This window comes from Henckelia pumila, chromosome 1 (genome assembly GCF_033568475.1).
Source record: "Henckelia pumila isolate YLH828 chromosome 1, ASM3356847v2, whole genome shotgun sequence".
Lineage (NCBI taxonomy): Eukaryota > Viridiplantae > Streptophyta > Magnoliopsida > Lamiales > Gesneriaceae > Henckelia > Henckelia pumila.
Window position 1 is genome coordinate 174,183,056 of NC_133120.1, and position 19,689 is coordinate 174,202,744.

Here is a 19,689-nt window from a genome sequence, read left to right on the forward strand (position 1 = left end):
ATGTTTTTTTGGATCAAAGACAACGCTTTTAAAAGTGTTGTCTATCAGCGTGTTTTTTCCTATGTATTACAACACTTTTTTAAAAAGTGTTGCAGAAGAACTATTATTTTTATTTAAAATAAAACTTAAAATAAAAATAAATAATACTATTTGCTTATTATCCCCAAACTTAAAATAAAAATAAATAATACTATTTGCTTATCAGATCCCCAAAATCTCCAAACCCCTTCTCTATTTTCTTCTCCAATCCCTTTCTTCTTTTTCACTCTTTCAATTCAAAATCTGCTTTCTTCTTTTTCTCTCGATTTTTGCTGGTCTTGCTCGATTCGTCATACGATTTTTGAAGTTATCTCCGACAAACCCTAGTGTCCTTCTTGGTGGATCCTGGTGACAGTGATCGCACTTGCTCCCTAGTGGTATGCATTTTTTGAGTATATGAAATATGTGAATGTATAGGTACTTGATTATTCATTTTGTTTGATTTTTCTTTACTCTCCGTTGATTAATTTAGTGATAACATAAACAAAAGAAATAATTATTAATCCAGTAGTGTTCTTCGATCTTCTCCTCCTTCAATGGCAGTATGAGCTTGGCAGATCTAGGGCAAATCTTCGGGTAAGTCTCGGCGGATTGGTCAGCGCCACACAGCACCCCACTCAAGCCTTTTTTGTTTCATGTTCATCCCCTGCAGAATGATTCAGCTTCTCTACAAATCACTGTCACCGATTTCCAATACAACACCTTTCAGGCCGTCAAGTCTAGTTTTCAGCTTGAGGACATGGTCAGCTTTCATCTTCTTCATCATCGTTTCAGTTATTTGTATTCAATTTATGTTCCATTTGCTGTAGGTTAAATGAATAAAGTTGTTTTTCGAGCATTGTTCTTGTAGTTGTCAGAGAGCGTGAAATGGAGATTGGGTATCCAACGGATGTCAAGCATTTGGCGCACATAGGGTGGGATGGCCCCTCTGGGAATGCTCCCACTTGGGTATGTTTTCTCGTCTCTAATTCCTACAAGAATCATGTTGCATTTTCTTGCTTTTTAAAAACTTCGTTCTTTATTTTTTGTCGTGGATGCAGATGAGTGAGTTGAAGACAGTGCCTGAATTCACAACAACTTCCATTGGCACACTGGTTCTGCCCTCTCTCCTTGGTCTTCTGTGGGTGTGTTCTTGCTTTTCTTAGCTTCTTTCTCTGTTTCTTCCACTTTAGTTTTACACATGTGAAGCTTGCTAATGCATATCATACATTGGTACAGAGAGAATGGGACATTCGTGCATTTATTTTCTATATCATGTGCGATGTCTCTTTCATAAAAAATAAAGTGCCCAATGTATAGGTACTTGTATTATTCATTTAAGAGGAGCGTGGCTAATTATTTCTAAGAGCGCAATCTTTGCTATACACTTTTATTAACACATTTACTTGCATCTCTTTGGAGTTTGGTCCTTTAATGCTTTGATTCTTTGAGAATTATTGTTTCTGAGATCTATAGTTCCCATGAAAAGTTAGAATGCCTGACGGTAAAACAACTTTTGAAGGCAGTAACTATTGATTTTTGTGAACTAACATTTATGTATGCATGTAAATTTGTTGGATTTCCATTTTTTACGGATTTTTATCTATTTCCCTCAGTAAAATTGTTGACGGGACTGCTTGTAAGGCGATGGGAAGTCTCTCGTGGGAGCTCTATGCAGAATACAGAGTGACACATAATTCACTTATTGAAGGTCACTAATCAATTACACTTGTATAAAGTATTACTTATTTAAGAATTCAAAATCAGATATATAACAATAGATGAATGAATAGCTCACAGTTTTCTCCTCTTTTGTGTTCTTTTCAGAGAAATTAAAAATCTTTATTATGTTTGTATCGGTAATGGAAGAGTAAAATCTCTTAGTCAAGTTTGGAGAGTAAAGGACAAGATGTAAACCCGCTTAAAAGCCTAAAATATTTACAGTAATTACTTGGGCTAAAAATAAATTTCAATAATATAAGATTTGTACTTGAGTTCGTAATAATGCTTTGCTTGTATTCTTGCAAATCACCACTTTGATCTATTGATTTCCGTTGCAATGCATTTTTTTATTATTCTCAGTGGCCCAGTAGGTTAAGGATCACAAAGTGGTCCTTTGATTCTTGATTACTAAATTTTCATTCAATGCTCTTCTCGACAATTCTGTTATTCCCTTTGCTGGTTCGATAGCGAGAGATTGAAATCGATATTAGGTTGTGCATTACTCTCGAAAATAACAGTGGAAAAATTAGAAAAGTTTATAGATCCCTTTTATCCTTCACTGTGCGTGCTATGATGTTTAAAGATTGCAATTACAGATCATCGACATGTGAAACATGGGACATCAAATTATGAGATAAAATTCCTATTTCAAATTGGAGATATTTATATTATATACTAAAAATTTGTGTATTAATGGAAATTAAAACTTGTACTTATGGATTTGAATTGGAATACGGAGTGGTTCATTTATCCTGGTGTATGGACCATCTACATCCTCATATTATTCTTCTCATGACTGGTCATGCTCTCGGTCTTTGGGTGTTCTCCAGGCATGGCATGGACAGTATTTCATCTCTCCCCTTTCGTCGTACGTTTCTTTGATTCCATTTTTTTTAATCTTTGGGTGCTGATTTTGGCTTTCATAATTGCCTGTGTATTTTCTTTGGAATCATCGATGAGATGGTGTATTTATGGTTGTGTCTGTTTCGTGCTGTTTAGGTTTGATTATTTGATATTTCTTTTTAATGTTTTTGCATCTCGAGGATTGATTTAAGTGGATGTAGTGTAATACTAGGTGAATGTGAATTTTTTGTGAAGAAATTGGCTCCTTTTATTATCACATTTTTTCTTTTCCCTTTTTGTCTTTTGAGTAATTTGCTATCATATCCTACGATTGCATACATATTTATGTATCCATGTTTATGAAAATTTTAGCAGTTTACTCTAAATCCGTTTAAATTCATACAAATCTTTCTTTCTGATAACACTGTTTGCATAATTTACCATTTTCATTTCGAAATTAAATAATTACACCTATAATGATGAAGGAAAATCTATTTAATTTGTCTCTTGATGTTTGTTTATTAGTTATTTGCCTTTAACCATTGTTTGAAATAATTATATTAATCTCTTGCATCTATCTCGAACAGATATAAAATGGACTTGTAGAAGCTGTTGCTGTTCTTATACTCAGATGCCACGCTTGCGGTCTGATGTATCAGCCAAAAAATTGAGTGAGTGCTACAATACGAAATCACAGTTCATGAAGGTAATATGGAGTCCTGGTACATCTTGCATCTATTAGAAGACCATAAGCTCTGTTGTTCTTGATAAAGTTAATCTGTTAGGCATGGGGAAAAAGGTGAGCTAAAATTACTAAATTGGATTGCACTGCATTCTGTCTTCAATGTGATCACCAGCAAACTAGAGATGGATTTAAAAATATGCTTCAAATCATGTTGGGAAATGCTATCATTCTCTCCAATGTGACATTTCACTGGATATAACTTTACATATCTCAATTTCTCTACATCAGACCATTTACAGTTGTATGAGTGACAATTTTGATTCTTTCGTAGATTAAATTTATCTTTCTGATAAGTATAATAGCACATGATTACCCTTCAGTTTGTTTGTGCATTCAGAATATCTGCTCTGTTTGCAGGGTTTAGAAAGCATGCATAGCCTTGCTCAGAAATGCATGCAATTGAAACCAATTTCCAATCGTCACAAGTTGATGGGACTCATGATTGGAATTTTAGAATAAAATACTGAAGTAAGATATATGAGCTAAGCTATTGACTGCAGCATTTTTTTATTGTTGGCCTCTCGTCTAGCTGGGAATGACTAGTTTAATTATTCAGGTTATTCTTGGTGACAGCTCAAGTTCATTTGGTCCTTGGTGAGAGCCATACCTTTCTAGGTTCTAATTGTTGTTCAAATATTTTTTTTCTGTTTGAAAATCCTTTTTAGGATAACATGTCTTTCTTTATATGACTTGATGGTGGTTGATCATCTGTTATATGTCTCAAGTAATTGTTTTCTTGATATGCGAGTGGATTTTATTTATATTATGCTATTTGGAGAGTAATTAATATGATCATGGTTATGGAATTGGCATCCAGAATTTCAGAATTTACGTCATATGATTCAATATTGAGTCTTTTACCAATAGGATGATAACACATGCTATAGAGTTGCTGACATCTGGAAGTACACAAGTTAAAATACTAATGCGTGAACAGCAGCCAAAATTTGGAGGAATTTGTATGGAAGAGCTACATCAACTCAATTATTTCCAAATTCTAGCTACTGTGCTGAAAAAAAATTATATATACCTTCCAAGCTATAAGTAAAAGTAAGTGGCATTTACTTTTGACTCTTGCTGCCTTACTGATGGGCATGATGACTAATTGGCTATGGAGTGATAGCTAATACTGCAAATACGCATGTCTTTTGCTTGTTAACTTATATCTCTCTTGATGTGTGTGTCAACCTGTAGTTTGTTAAGTCGCTGAGAAGCAGATGTAAATGATTATACCTCAAAGACAGCACACTTAAAAAATTCATCTGAAATTTAGGCTTAAAAAAATGGTTGCTTGAATTTTGTCATACGTTATAAAGGAAATTAATCCCATTGCATCCTTTAAGCTATTCTTTTTGAACTTATCAAGTGGCAAAACATATACCATGGTTGAAACTTAAGATGATCCTGGACTTATGGTTCTCAGTCTCAGAACCATTTTTGATCTAATCGAGAAAGACAAAACCTCAGACAATTTTGAAGTTACTTGTTCATACCTTGAAGTGTACAATGAGGTATCTATTCACTAGTTAACTCGGAGAAATTAAGGTTTTGATAACTGCTAGTCTTTCAAATTCGGCTTTTCTTTCCCACAGGTCATCTATGATTTGCTTGAAAAATCATCAGGTCACTTGGAACTGAGGGAGGATCCCGAACAAGGAATAATTGTTGTTGACCTTAGAAGTATTAAGGTCAGTTATCCTGTTTCTGTAGAAATTAACTAGTCTTAAAGTTGGTTCATTGGAAAATTTATAGAACTTCATATGCATGAATAAGGTTGATGGAAAGTTATCTGAGACATGGCTAATGTTTTCATTCTTAATAGGAAGCCATAAAATTTGTGGAGATGATCTATGATAAGCATCGTTGGTCCTTATTGTTGTTGCTGAATGTCACAGGTGAACTCAGCTGTTAAGATTCTTGAACTTTTGAATTTGGGGAATACTAGACGTAAAACTGAAAGCACAGAGGTCAATGACACTTCTTCTCGGTGCGTGTTTCCAACTTTTTGTACGGGTTCTAATAGTTTTTCTTGCCCTTGGTACTATGCTGCCTCAGATTTACGGATTGTGACATCCTTCGAAAGCGAATAGCACCTGAAGACATTTTCCATCGCATCAGAATTAGTTGGTAAAAGTTTATTAATAGAAGTTAAATTTTAGTTTCTTGTTTGTTTCTCTATATTTCTTGAGTTACATAACATTATAGTACTTTTCAAGAGATTCGAAGGGTTACTGAATTGCATAACATTAGAGTACTTTTCTTAATGATAATTTTATGTCGTAGTTCATGTTCTTTAACTGACAAATATCTTTTTAAGTTTACTTTTCATTTTAATCTATTCATATTTTTTTTATGTTTGTTTTTATTTTTAATAATTTACAGTATGGAGATACAAATTAAAGAAAAAGAGATTGTTGCGGCTTTTATGAAAGTTTGGGATGCTAGCATGTGTTGAAGTGAGGAATCAAAGTTTTTCAAGATTAATGAATATTTTTTCTTAGTGTTCATTAATTTAGAATTCGATTATTTTTTATATTTGAATTATATATAACATTAAAAGATTGTATATTAAATTTTATTTTAGAAATTTTTGAATTTTGAGTTATTGATAATATTAAAAAGTTGTGATTTAAATTTTTTTTTGTTTTTTATTTAAAAAAAACAACGCTTTTTTAAGCGTTGTCTTTTTCGAATACCACAACGTTTTTTAAGCATTGTCTTTTTCGAATACCACAACGCTTTGTAAGCGTTGTTTTTTTCGAATACCACAATACTTTTTTTAAAGCGTTGTCTTTTTTAAATACCACAACGCTTTTTTCGCATTGTTTTTGACCGCGGTCTTTTACAACACTGCCTACGACAACGCTTTTTCTGGGACAACAACAACGCGGAAAAAGTGTTGTGGTTTGCCTTTTTTCTTGTAGTGTCCAACGACGACTGGAGAATCTTCAGAGTAGTGTCATCATGGTAATGACTGTACAGATGCAAACATCAATTAAGTCCCCACCAATCCTCTGTCACTGCCTCTGACATCTAGTACTCGATCCAAAGCTAGGATCCACATGAGTAGAAATCTCGAAAGCTTGGACACGGTCCATCGCTCCTGTCCGCACTTGCTGGAATCCCATAAGTCAAATCTTTAGAAATCCTGCAGATGATGATAGTCTTCGAGCAACCTAATCGCCGCATCATCACCTCTTCCAAGGTCTCATCAATCCTATAAGGATAACCCAAAGTCTTAATACTATATCCCAAGTCTTTTGCACGCATGCTCTGATACCAATAAATGTAGCGACCCTACCCGAATCCACTACCTAATCAGAGTTAAGAGAATAATTAAGCATGCATAAATAAATCGCTGCAGAAGACTTAAATAAAATCAGACCGGCAGAATACAATCGGTTAAACAAATTCGATTATACAACCCAATCGAATAAATAAGCCTAAAAGGCAAAAACCTACAGCTAATCCCGTTGTCTTCACTGGTTACTGGCTACTCCAAGCTCCTGGTGCTCAATCGTGCACCTACACCTGCCCCATCGAATGGGGTGTCCAGATACACAGAAAAGACTGGACGTGAGCTCTAAGCTTAATACGAAAGCACGTGTAAAACATACAAATATGATGCATGCAAATTACAGGGTTTCCATATCTGGGATAACTATATACAAATGCTCAGTAATGGCGCCTAGGACATGAGTGGTGCAACCCAGGGTGCAAACCCTGCGTACACTGCTCATTCCTAACGGACGTAGACCGTGTCTTCCAGATGCCAGTGCCGGCTAACCCGTCGGTCGCGGGGCGCTCGACATCTACCGTCCGAACAGGGCTAAGCGGCCCTACATGGCTCAACTCAAAAGATGGACAGATACAATATGATATGCACATGCTGCATAATAATATGACACACAAATGCAACATATAAGCATGCAAAACCCGCTGGATATCTCAGTCAGTACTTACGTACCTTATTACAGGCAGTACTAGCAGTTCCACTCTAGGTTCCAAGCCTATCATCAACTCTACAATGCAATTACCCATGAATCATTAATTAAGCTCTAAAAGGCTTAACTAAACCATTTCATACCCCTAAATATTTTTAAGAAACCATATCTATTCCTGCGTCCGTCGTTAGCCCTTTGTTGTCGCTTGCCTGAAAACTAGGCCACAGCTCCGCTACAACGCCTGGATCGCTATGCCACTTCCGGATTCTCCATAGGACGCCTAGATATCCCTAGATCTGAGTTAGAAGGCTAAGGAATTGAGAGAGAAAAATGAGAGGTGCGATTTGAAAATGATTTCGGCCCCTATTTATGGGCTAATTTCGGAGCCTCCGAACTCGACTTCAGACCCTCCGAACTGGTTCGGATCCTCCGTTCCTGACTTCGGAGCCTCCGTTCCTGTTTGAAGCCTCCGATCCTGACTTCAGATCCCCCGAAGTCCCATCAATGACGTATTATTTTCAGATAGCTGGCCATGCAGTTCGGAGCCTCCGATCTCAAGTTCGGATCCTCCGAACTAGTTCGGAGCCTCCGAACTAGTTCGGAGCCTCCTAACCCGGTTCGGATCCTCCGAACCCTCGGAACCTTCCCGGCCATTTTTGACTGTCCTCGAACCATTTTTGGACTCCGTTAACCCATTTGAAATTTTCTTAATCATGTTTTACTTAATCTAACATGATTACACATTTAATTACACATTAATCGTTAATTCCGAATACAGGTTACTACAATTTTTGTCAAAAATTGAACCAAAAATGTATAAGAAGATTTGAAAGATGAATTTTGGGTCAATTCTATGCATGAAGAGTTAGAACAATTTGTTAGGAATGATGTTTGGTACTTGGTACCATGTCTTGATAATGGTAATGTCATAGGAACAAAATGGATTTTAAAGAATAAAACTGATGAGTTGGGAAACATCATAAGAAATAAAGCTAGGTTTGTGGCTCAAGGGTATACACAGGTCGAAGGGATGGATTTCGATGAAACCTTTGCTCCTATTGCCCGCATTGAGTCTGTTTGGCTTTTGCTTGCAATTTCATGTTATATGGATATGAAACTTTTTTAAATGGATGTAAAAAGTGCCTTTTTGAATGAGATCTTGAATGAAGAAGTATATGTGAAACAACCTAAAGGGTTTGAGGATCAAAATCATCTTGATTATGTTTATAAGTTGAAAAAGGCATTATATGGATTGAAGCAAGCAACACGTGCATGGTATGGAAGATTGACCGAATACTTGCTCAATCTTGGCTTCAAAAGAGGTGAAGTTGATAAAACTTTATTTGTACAAAAGTCTCAAGGTAATATCTTAATTTGCCATGTTTATGTAGATGATATAATCTTTTGTGCTTCGAGTGATAAACTTGTTGATGATTTTGTGAAGTTCATGTCTTTTACATTTGAGATGAGCATGGTTGGTGAGTTAACTTATTTTTTGGGATTGCCAGTGAAATAAATGCATGATGGTATATTTCTGTCAGAGTAAGTATGCTAAAAATTTTGTGAAAAAGTTTTTGAATGACAATACTGAACACATGCGTACACCTATGGGGTCTAGTGAGAAACTGTCGAGGGAAGATGTTGCCGAAGGTGTTGACAACACCTTATACAAAAGCATGATTGGGAGTCTTTTATATTTGAGTGCTACTAGACCTGATATCATGTTTAGCGTTTGTTTGTGTGCTAGATACCAGTTTAACCCAAAAGTTACACACCTAAAGGCCGTAAAATGTATACTGAAATATGTGGCGGGTACTTTGAATTTGGGTTTGTGATACACTAAATAAACCAACACAAACTTGGTAGGATTTAGTGATGCTGACTGGGCTGGGGATCTAGATGAGAGAAAGAGCACTTCGGGAGGATGTTTCTACTTGGAAAATAATTTGGTGTCATGGTATAGTAAGAAACAAAACTGTGTGTCTCTTTCAACGGCAGAATCTGAATATTTTGCTGTATGTAGTTGTTGCTCACAACTTCTATGGATGAATCAAATGCTGAATGATTATGGAATTAAGAGTGATACTCATATTGTGTACTGTGATAATTCTAGTGCCATTGATATATTCAAAAATCCAGTACAACACTCTCGAACCAAACACATTGACATTAGACATCACTTTATTTGAGATTTGGTCGAGAAAGACATGATGTTTACTGAGTTTGTTGGAGCTAATAACCAATTAGCTGATATATTCACAAAATCTTTGGATTTTGAGAGATTTTCCAATCTAAGGAAGTCTCTCAGCATGTGTGCATTATAGACAGAACCAATATGTTTTCTGGAGTGTTGCCAATTCCCTGAGACAACACTTTTCATGCATGTGCATCCTTAGGATCATTAGGCATGTTGCATTCATTCATTCATTCTGTTTTGTGAAGTGTTTGATACTTTGTAACCATTGACTAGTTTACACTCATAATTTCTTGCAAAAGTGTTTTATAGTTTAATGAGGATTAATTGATAAAAAGTTTTGACTAAATCACAAAGTAGTGGAGGGATGTTCGTGTATTCCATGATCTTGTCCCAAGTGAAAAGTGATTTCGCAAATTCAGAAACTCAAATTAACAAAAAGGTAAACAATAACCAATTCAATCATCAAATTTTATTTAAAAACCAGAAGCAAATTGAAAAGCTACCTAAAGGGGTCCGTTGAAGATCGTTCATTTAGTGTACAAGCTACCACTTCTGTTATAATGAATTTGATAACAAAGTTTTTGAGAATCCTAAAGTGTTGCTGGAATATGTTGCCAACATCGTGAAAAACACTTCACTTGTCAACATATATTTTGCATGTGATCTCATTCTATTTTTATGTCACACTCTGTTTTAGAAATATCTAGGACATGCATATTTATTCTTATGTGAATATATCTGGCTAAGAAGTTTGAAGTTTTAATTAAACAAAAATTTTGAAGTTTTGCCCTATCCTCTGAAACATTGATTTTTATTGTGATAGATTTTGTTTCAGTGGTGCTATATATCGATGAGGAGTTTAAATTTGGAAATATTTTGTGAAATATTTGGGCCTAGATAATTGCCGAGTATAAGTGATTTTGTTTCCTATTTAAAATTTGATTTTAGTGTCATTTGAGTTTTATTACCGCTGGGGATTTTTATCGTTGAGGGGGCTGTAAATATGGGTGATAATAGGAGAGAGAGTGTTGTGTAATATATATTGTATATCTATGTGTTTAGTAAATACAATATTTCCTTCCTTTTGCTCTCGTTTCTTCTCTGATTACTCACCGCCTTTTCTTTGCCCTAAATTTCTCTCTGTTTTTTTTACTCTCGCAATTTTAATGGCAGGAAATCAATTTAAATTGATTCCCATGACATTCGTTCTGAGATGGGATTTTCAGGAGATGCTGCTCGAGGTGTGACCTCGGTCACCACACCTCCTGAATGAGCAAGATATTGTTTCTGTTGCTGAGGAACCTGTGTCTCTGGAGTCTATTGTGCTAGGAGAGCCTGATAATGAGTTAGATGTGGAAAATCTGCTGGATCTTTCTACTCTGAACAAGGTGTTTCCCGCGAAACCCTTGACTCGCCGATCCAAGCGACAGGCCGGATATAATCCTGACTACACAGCCTCAAAGTAATTTCGCAGGAAGGGTAAACCATCAAGACCTTCTCTGGTGGACACTGAATTTTTATCTGGTGATGCAAGCTCAGATGAAGACTATAAGCTTGTGCCGCGTAAAAGGGGAAAAACAAGTTCACAGGGACCTTCTGGTGAGGCCATCCCTGTTCCTTTCGGTGCTAAAAGTAAAATATCAGGTGATTCTTCTGATGATGATGCGTCTAATGAGTCAGAGACTCAATCACCTGTTGCTGCTAAAGATGCATCTGCATCTGTTCCTATTTATGAAGAACCATCCAGCACGGTCCTCTTGTGTTTTCTGATGATGAAGAAGCTTCTATGGCCAAGTTTATGGCTGGTCTCAAGCAAACTAATAATTAGAAGTCAACTGCCACTCCTCCTGCTTATGAAGATGAACCCGATGAGGAGATGATGCAAGAGTATGCTGATAATTGCCCTCACCAATCAGATAATTCCAGTACTGAATCGAGTGAAGATTCTGATGCTGAGAAAGATTTAGAGGATGAGACCTCTGATGATGAGAATGGGTCTGAAGAAGATGTTTCGGAAGGTGCTGCCAACACCCCTGACAACACCTTGGATATCCATCCGTTGGATTGATCTGAATTTTGGACAGAGGTTGTAAAACATCCTAAATTGGAATCTGATTGGTGCAGATTTGATTTAGATGTCTCAAACAATCCCTGTTAATTTCTGAAATCAAATCTTCATGGTTTCGTTCCTTGCAGAAGTGGGTGTTGTGCAGCATATATGGAAAAATTCATATCTCTAATTCTAGCCGTTGGATTGCTCTCAAATTTGGACAGTACTTGTAAAACTTCTTTATCTAGATTATGATTGGTGGAGATCCGATTTTGGGTCATAGAAAATTTCCAGTAATTTTCGGAAGTTGCTGCTCCATACTTTGGCTTCTTCTTGTCTTTTTCTTCATATTTCTTAACATTGTTTCATCCATTCAATGAGCAATACAAGACTTTATAAATACATGTATAGCTTCAAAATAACTTCCAATAATTTATTTGTCAATAAATCTAATCTGCAAAATCTCACTTTAAATGGTTAGTAACAATTAATCGAGTTTTGTAATCATCAAAACATAATATTATGAGACTTGTTAATGCATTAAAAACATTAATCTCATCACACGAGATTTGTATGCGTTTAAGGCGTAACAAGAATAAATCTCAGTATGAACAACATGCATATACATCAGTTAAACATATGATATCTATATGCCAAATGAATCATAAATCTTCAATCATGTAATAGGAGGTAAAACATGATAGTATGTTCATCTTTAATACCAAGTATATAAACTCATTCAAATCTTGAATGTCATAACATAACATGCTAGCATTTATAAACGCATATTCTAATCCCTAGAAATCTCTATATTAATGCATAAATGCAATGCATGTGCCAAGGAATAGGCTATCGAATCTGATATCAATAAATCGTAATTATGGGATCCCGTGGAAATAAAATCTTTAACTAACCATCGACTCTCCCAATCGAGGTGGCGTCAAATCTCTCAATCCCTGGACGTTGGTTCAACTATAGTTAGTTATCTAGCTCTGGAAATAAATCTATATTCCGTGCCATGAGTCATCTGACTCTGGAAGTAAATCTATATTCCATGCCACTCAACTACAGTTCTCCAAACGTCATCTGCACTCTAGGCCTTTCAACCCTCTGTGCTTTTCAGGCTGGAGTTCAAGATGAATGCAACATAATCTGAATGCATCAAATCATACATAAGCTAAAACAACATCTTGAACACATCAATCATATAATCATATGATCATATAATCACTCAAAGATACCGACAAATCTGTAAGCATCATATGGAATATGTAAGACATGTTCAATACAGAACATAATATAAATCAAAGAAAACAAATAAACATTGACATAAATATTCTGGAAATTCAAGAATATATCTATCTTGAATAATCTATCTCATTTATGAAAACCTAAACAATAACATATATTAAACATGCATGTATGTGATTTTAGGCAACTCAATAATCAACAACAATCTCGAGTTATTCTGCCCATCTTATTAATATCTATTCATACCTGTATTCTGATTAAAATATCTGACATTGTCAATTCTTGATCAACTACAAGCTGTCCAAATCTGTCATCAACTTCTGCTCATTTCAATCTTTGCTAATTGAAGGTGTTCTTGATTCAATCTTAAACACTTCGAGTCATTCAAACTCGAACTCGTCTATTCGACTTCGATAATCTTCAATTCAAATCTGAAATATATTATAACATAACTAAAAATCAATTTCCAATCTGAATCGATGTTTCTTTAAAGCTTATTCAGTTCCAATCTTTTTAATACAATCGGAATTCAAACCGACGTCGCAACTATTCGAGTCCGATAAATCTTTCGATTCAAATATCATCATATCTTCATTCTCAACATAATTTCATATTCCATTCATCCACAATAAGCTTAAAGATCAACTCTAGACATTCATAATGCATAGCAATTCAAAATCTTGAACCAGCGGCGTAACGGATCAAAATCAGAAATTCCAAAAACATACGCATCATCAATACCACCATCTCAACAATATATCATCACAAATTCCACAAGATAATTTCGAAATATACAGCCCCATATTTTCAGAATTTCAATAATTCTTTCAAAAATCGAAAACATGTCCAAACAACAATCTTTTCTCGATCCGTCTTAGATATGCTATCGTTGTATATGCTAGAACATGTTTATACAATCAAATCGTAATTCTACCAACAACTTAAAATTAAAACATGGCAGAAATTCATAAAAATTACATCAAAACGTAGCACTCGGAGCTGTGATCGCAAATATATGCTCAATCAAAAATTCTACCGGGCGGATCAATTTTTACCGGAGTTTGAAATCTAAAAAATGGTTTGACTCTTCTTATTTTCTCTCCTCTCGGTTTCTTGACTATAATCTGAATGAAATCCATTTCATTTCATATTTAAGGCCTACGTGTGATTCCCACTTGCAAGGGAATTGCACTTTGGCCCCTCAACTTTGGCATACTTGCAAATCCATCCCCGAACAAGCGATTTAATTCAATTTCAATCCTAAATAATTTAAGAATATTAGAATTCAAGTCTAAACTCTAAATATTCTCAAATTAAATATTTTCGAATTAAAATTAAATTATTTCGGACCTTATCGCATTTTAGTCCTTGAACTACTCAATATTTGCAAATGGTTCCTTGCTCGGATTTCATCCTCAAATTAAATCCTTGATATTTATAATCTTGGAATTACATCTTAAATTCCATAAATATCAATTGCAAATATTTTTAATCTTTTAATTTAAGAATTCCGGATATTAAAATCTTAAAATCCAAAAAATCCTCAAATTAAATATTTTTGACCCGAAATTGAAATATCTAATTTCCATACATTCTTAAATTCATCTTTTCTCTCTTATTAGGAATTTAAATCTTAAATCCCGTAATTAAGAACTTAATATTTTCGGGCCTTACAGTCAAGTTTTAATATAGTGATAAAGAAAGTGTCAATTTCACAAGGAGTAATATGAAATATTCAATATTTTTAATTAAAATAGTCTTAGTTTTATTTAGAAAATTAAACTTTAGAGATTTGCTGACAAATTTAAATAAATAATGAAGTTTGTAAAGCGCACGCACACACAATCCTTAAGAGACTATCAATCAAAGAGAAATAGTCTAGAGGTTTTGATTTCACCTGGTCTCGATAATATTCATTCCTAATTAATCTATTTTCATGAGTTCATTTCAATTAATAACCAAGAACACATAGATTATACTATTTTCCTCTCCCAAGTATCAAATAGAGTATATCAATTAAATATCAATTTCAATATCCCTATTAAGAATCTACTTGTAATGATATGTCTAAAACAATGTTCTTTCTAGGCTCTATTAAAGTTATAAGCTCTCCCGAGACATATAAACAATTAATAGTGTGAATTCTATCGATCCTATTCTAAATCCCCTCTCCCGATTGTCGGATTCTGAATAAATATGACAAATCAATTTATGGCCAGTAAATTGAAAGACTTTCAAAACTAGAATCACAATTAATTTAGAACAACTCAATTCAATAAAATCAAAAATTCATAAACATGTATTGACCAGGCTACATCAACCTCTAGACTTAAAAAGTTTAGTTCATAATCAAAAATAGTCGAAACCAATTCATATTCATGAAACTAGACATCAAATCAATAATATAAATTCAAGAGAAAGAAAACAAATCCAAATATTTGATCTTCCGTGTCCGGACGATCTATCTTCGTCTTTGTTCTTTGATGTTCTTCCAAATTGTGCAGACTTTTCACTTCCAAAGTCTCCAAAATCTTCTCTCGATCGATCATTTATGTGTTTCTCTCTATGCGGAAGCTTCTCCCTCAATTGTGAGCAAAAAAATCCCTTTTATAGGTGCTTCAAATCCAATAAATAAAATCCCAGGAAAGGCCAAAGGTTTCCTTCCCAAAAAACCCAAAAAACTGACTTTCGCAATGGCGCGCCCACGCCTGAAGAGAGAGGCACCCACGCATGTGATTCTGTCTCCTGGATGCTCAAAATTTTCATCAGGCGCGCCCGCGCATACCTCTTGGGTATGAAAATCTACATCGTGCGACAATTTTCAAAAAATAATGTATCACAATCTAACCGTCGGATTGAGCTGAAATTTTGACAATAGCTTTAAAACATCCTATAAGGTATTATGAACGGTGAAGATCGGATTTGGATGCCTCAATAATTCCCAGTAATTTTATGAAGTTGATACTCCATAATGCATCCTTCCGCTTCTTCTTGCTACTTTTGCACCAATCCTTGAAACTCACAAAAATAACAAACAATACGCATAAAATCCACTCGATAAATCACAAAAGTCAATTCAAATCATATATAAATTAAGTGCATAAATTGCACTTATCAACCGGCTAATGGCTTAGGGCTTACCTGCATAAATCGATGCATGTTAACTCGCCTCCGTTCCTCGCGGTGCCTATGACGGTCTCTCCTATGATTGTTAGGATCGCCCCAACGACCACCACCTCCACTGTCGTGGATATCATCGTACTCTGCCATCTGTAAAATAATAACAGATAATTTTTAATCCGCTTTACTAATTCCCTGTTGCAATGTGCTCTGATACCAATAAATGTAACGACCCTACCCGAATCCACTACCTAATCAGAGTTAATTAGCGCATGCAATAAATACTTAAAGCGTAAAGAATGGATAATTTAAATACAACAAATCCAATCGACAGAATACATCTAACGACAACAAAAGTGTATAATACTCTTATACAACCAAATCGAAAGTCTTAGGGTAACAAGCCCTATGTGAGACCTCGATTCTAATCACCTATTCTCGAATAAAACAAACGATAAGCATACAAGAACCAAGAATAAGCGCAATAAAAAAATTTAAAAGAAAGGTTCCTCGCTCGATCGGTAAATCCTTACCGATCGAGCGAGCAATTGCTCTGCCCGAAAACGCCCAGGCTTCCTCGCTCGATTGGTGAAAAGTTACCGATCGGGGAAGAAAAGTGCTGCCTCGCAAGGTGAGGACTCCTCGCTCGATCGGTAACTTTTCACCGATCGATCGAGCCCAATTCTAAACAAAACACCAGAACTTGCTCTTACTCAATCCTCTAACTCAAATTCAACCATACATCAAGAAGTATAAAAAAATACAAGCTGCAACATCATACAAACCCAATACTCAATATTCGATACATCCAGATTCAACAAAGCTCGAGTTCTAAACATTCTTTCAATACAACAAATGTAATATCTGAAAAATCCATAAATAAATTCATGATTTATTACAATAATTTTAAATTATTTTAAGTTATTTCATTTGATTATTTATGATTTAAACGTTATTCTTAATTAAATGATTTTATGTGTTGTGTAAATGATTTAAAAGTGAATAATTCATGTTTTAAAAATATAATTTTATTTATCGTGTTAAATTATTTTAATAGTTTGTGCACTTTAATTATGAACTTTAAAGTTATGATTTAAATTAATTGATGTAGGTATATGCCTATTATATATTTATTTCTTACAAGATATCTAAATGTTTTCACGATTTAGTTAATCTTGGACTGATAAAACGAGACTAGCCTACGCACGAGATCGTAGGAAATAATTTCACGAGTATTTTGAGTATAATATTGCTATAGTTTTATTCTAATCATCGAGAGGATAAAAAATCTTATTAGTCAAGTTTGAGGTGCTTTGAACAAACTACGTTTGATGTAGTATTTCCAACCACCGCCCCTTATTATTTCCTCCCCCTACCCCATCTCAATTAAAGTTTTTGTCTTCTCCTACCCCATACCAATCAATCCTTTTTTCATTTTTCACCCCAATCACACGGTCCATTCCCCATTATTTTCCTCCATCTTATTCCTCCTTCTTTCTGATTCTCCATCCTTCACCTCGCCTCCCTATGTGCAGCAGTCGTAGATGACTCATATCTTCTTCATCCGGTGTCCAAACTTCATTCCGTTTGAAGGGTAGTCTTCCTTACATCTGTACCTTCGATTTGAGCTATGAATCTTTATTTTTGGTGGATGTTTCAGCCTAGATCAAAGCCATCTTGTAAGACATTTCTGCACAGATTTTCTATTCCCTTTCTTCTTATATTTTGTCTTTGATTCTTGGTGTATTCTCACCATATAAAAGTGTTATTTTGATCTTAGGAACAACTTAACAACCTCTTGGATTTCAACTTCCTTTGGTTACCTCTTTAGCATATCTCGATTCTATTTGAGTATGGTTAGATCTCTACCAAGGTCCAAGTTAATCTTGTTCTTCAAAGATCAAAGGCAAGTAAAAATTTTAAAGGTTTTGAAACCACCATTCAAAATATATTTATTTTGATATGAAAAGATGTATGTTGAGATATGTATGCATGATTTTCAAGAATTTCAAGAGCATAAAGTTTTGATTTTAAGGGTTTGAAGAGCATGTTATGTGATGGTATGAAATCATGAAGCATAAGTCGTTCTTGTCAAGTTCTTGAATTTGATTCAAGAGATACATGTTTCTTTTAAGTTTTGATGTGTTCTTGATGTTTCAATGGATGATTTATTAAAATTATATAGCTAGAATAGTAGAAAATATCATATTTTGAAGTATTGAGTTAGTTTGAGTTAAAGCTTTGAAATGTTGCATGTGCTGGATTGTCCCGGATTAGCGACATTCATTACTATTTTGAAGATAAAAATTAGTGTACTGATGCAAATGATATGCGGCTAATTTTATTGGAAAGATAGCTTATTTATCTACAACTTTCATGTTTTGAGTTTTGTCAAAACTATTTTGGAAGATTGGCCAAAATTGCCCCGAAGTATGTCAATTGGTTTGCGATTCCGGAAGTGACACATCTAGGGAGAATGAGCATAATTTTAACTGAAAAATCCAATTGAGGTGAGGTTTTCGGCATTTGAAATCCAAGATCAAGATCTACAACTTTCATGTTTACTACATTTCCAAATTCCGAACGCAAAATATAGTGTCAACGCCTGCAACAAGCTTCTCCAGAACAGGTCTCGCTCGAGCGAGAGTTAGTGCCGCTTGAGCGAGAATGGTTCTGTCCTAAAAATATTTTCATGCATGTTTTTAAGTTCTAAATGCATGTTTATGATGTATTAAGGTGTTTTAAGTATGTTTAAGAGTTCCTTGCAAAAAGTTTCAAGTTTTACGTCAAGAACGAAAAAAACGACTTACGTGGATCGATCACGTTATGTGATGCATGTACATGTCTAAGTTTCATTCATGAAACCTATGTTCAATATGAAAGTATGATTTTCATCATTTATTTCATGCATGAAGTTATTGAGTAAAGTTGTATGTTCATGAAATGAAAGTTATGACGGAAGTTACGATGAAACAATGATGCTTCATAATGATATGATGAATGATAAGTTATGATGAAATGAAAGATGATGAAGCATGAATTAATAATGTTATGACGAAGCATGAAGATATAATATGTTGATGCACAAAAATATTTTGATGTTTTATGTGTCTTTGTGGTGGAAAACATGGGATTGGTGCTCCGGTTTGGGCTCCGAAGAGGGCCTTTTTTAAACATGGCTCATGAGACAGATAAGTACACGGGACTGGTGCTCCGGGATGAGCTCCGGAGAGGGCCTTTCTATATAACGAATGTTATGAGGCTTAGTGTCATATGCTTGTTGATCAACAGGAACTACGAATGTGCCCATTATGAAGGTTGCCACAATTTCACATAATTAATCACCCCAAAATGTTAATTTTTTATGTTATATTCATGGTTTATGTTCATGGATAATTGTATGTTCAAGTTGCATTATTTACATTAGATGTTAAGTGCAAATGTTTATTTAAGAATGAAATGGTAAAGTTTTGAGGAAATGCATGAAGTATACTTTCAAGATTTAAAGTTAAGTAAGTTGATTTCTATGTTTAAGTTTCTTGCATCTTTTAAGAGTTTTGAAGTTCATGTTTATGATTTTAAGTTAAAGTTTCATGATGTTTACGTTAAAATTCTTCAAGTTCAAGGTATCATGTTATGTACGTTCAAGTCATTTTAAGTTTAAAGTATTTTAAAGCTATAATGATATCAATATGCTTATTTTAAGCTTGCTGAGTCCTTTAGACTCACTATACTTGAATGTTGCAGATGGTTTAGTAGTTTTCATTTCAAAAGCTTTGGTAGCACGGCTGAAGAGTCC

The 19,689-nt window shown here is 34.7% G+C and overlaps 1 protein-coding gene across 17 annotated transcripts; it reads left to right on the top strand.

Annotated features, from left to right (window-relative positions):
* The first annotated feature begins 217 nt into the window (after nt 1-217).
* Nucleotides 218-5,896, top strand: LOC140874869 (kinesin-like protein KIN-8B). Of its 17 annotated transcripts, XR_012148247.1 has the most exons (13): nt 218-416; nt 583-781; nt 890-987; nt 1,080-1,163; nt 1,635-2,608; nt 3,171-3,289; nt 3,686-3,796; nt 3,885-3,922; nt 4,752-4,839; nt 4,921-5,016; nt 5,224-5,295; nt 5,384-5,455; nt 5,711-5,896. XR_012148247.1 is itself a non-coding variant. In XM_073278334.1 (12 exons), exons 8-11 carry the CDS (start codon nt 4,741-4,743, stop codon nt 5,416-5,418), a joined length of 303 nt encoding a protein of 100 aa, XP_073134435.1. In that variant the 5' UTR covers nt 218-416; nt 583-781; nt 890-987; nt 1,080-1,163; nt 1,635-2,608; nt 3,171-3,289; nt 3,686-3,796; nt 3,885-4,740; the 3' UTR covers nt 5,419-5,455; nt 5,711-5,896. The 17 variants fall into 17 exon arrangements, 8 of the variants coding, with proteins under 8 accessions (XP_073134435.1, XP_073134430.1, XP_073134432.1 ...); XR_012148243.1 differs by having other exon boundaries at nt 3,885-4,839; XR_012148244.1 differs by lacking the exon at nt 4,752-4,839.
* Nucleotides 5,897-19,689: the final 13,793 nt, after the last annotated feature.

Bases quoted from the DNA above. Each gene is read 5' to 3' on its own strand.
- LOC140874869 (XM_073278327.1), top strand. From the start codon at position 4,741: ATGGTTCTCAGTCTCAGAACCATTTTTGATCTAATCGAGAAAGACAAA. The intron at 4,840-4,920 runs GTATCTATTCAC...TCTTTCCCACAG, and splicing joins ACCTTGAAGTGTACAATGAG to GTCATCTATGATTTGCTTGA. The intron at 5,017-5,223 runs GTCAGTTATCCT...TGAATGTCACAG, and splicing joins TTGACCTTAGAAGTATTAAG to GTGAACTCAGCTGTTAAGAT.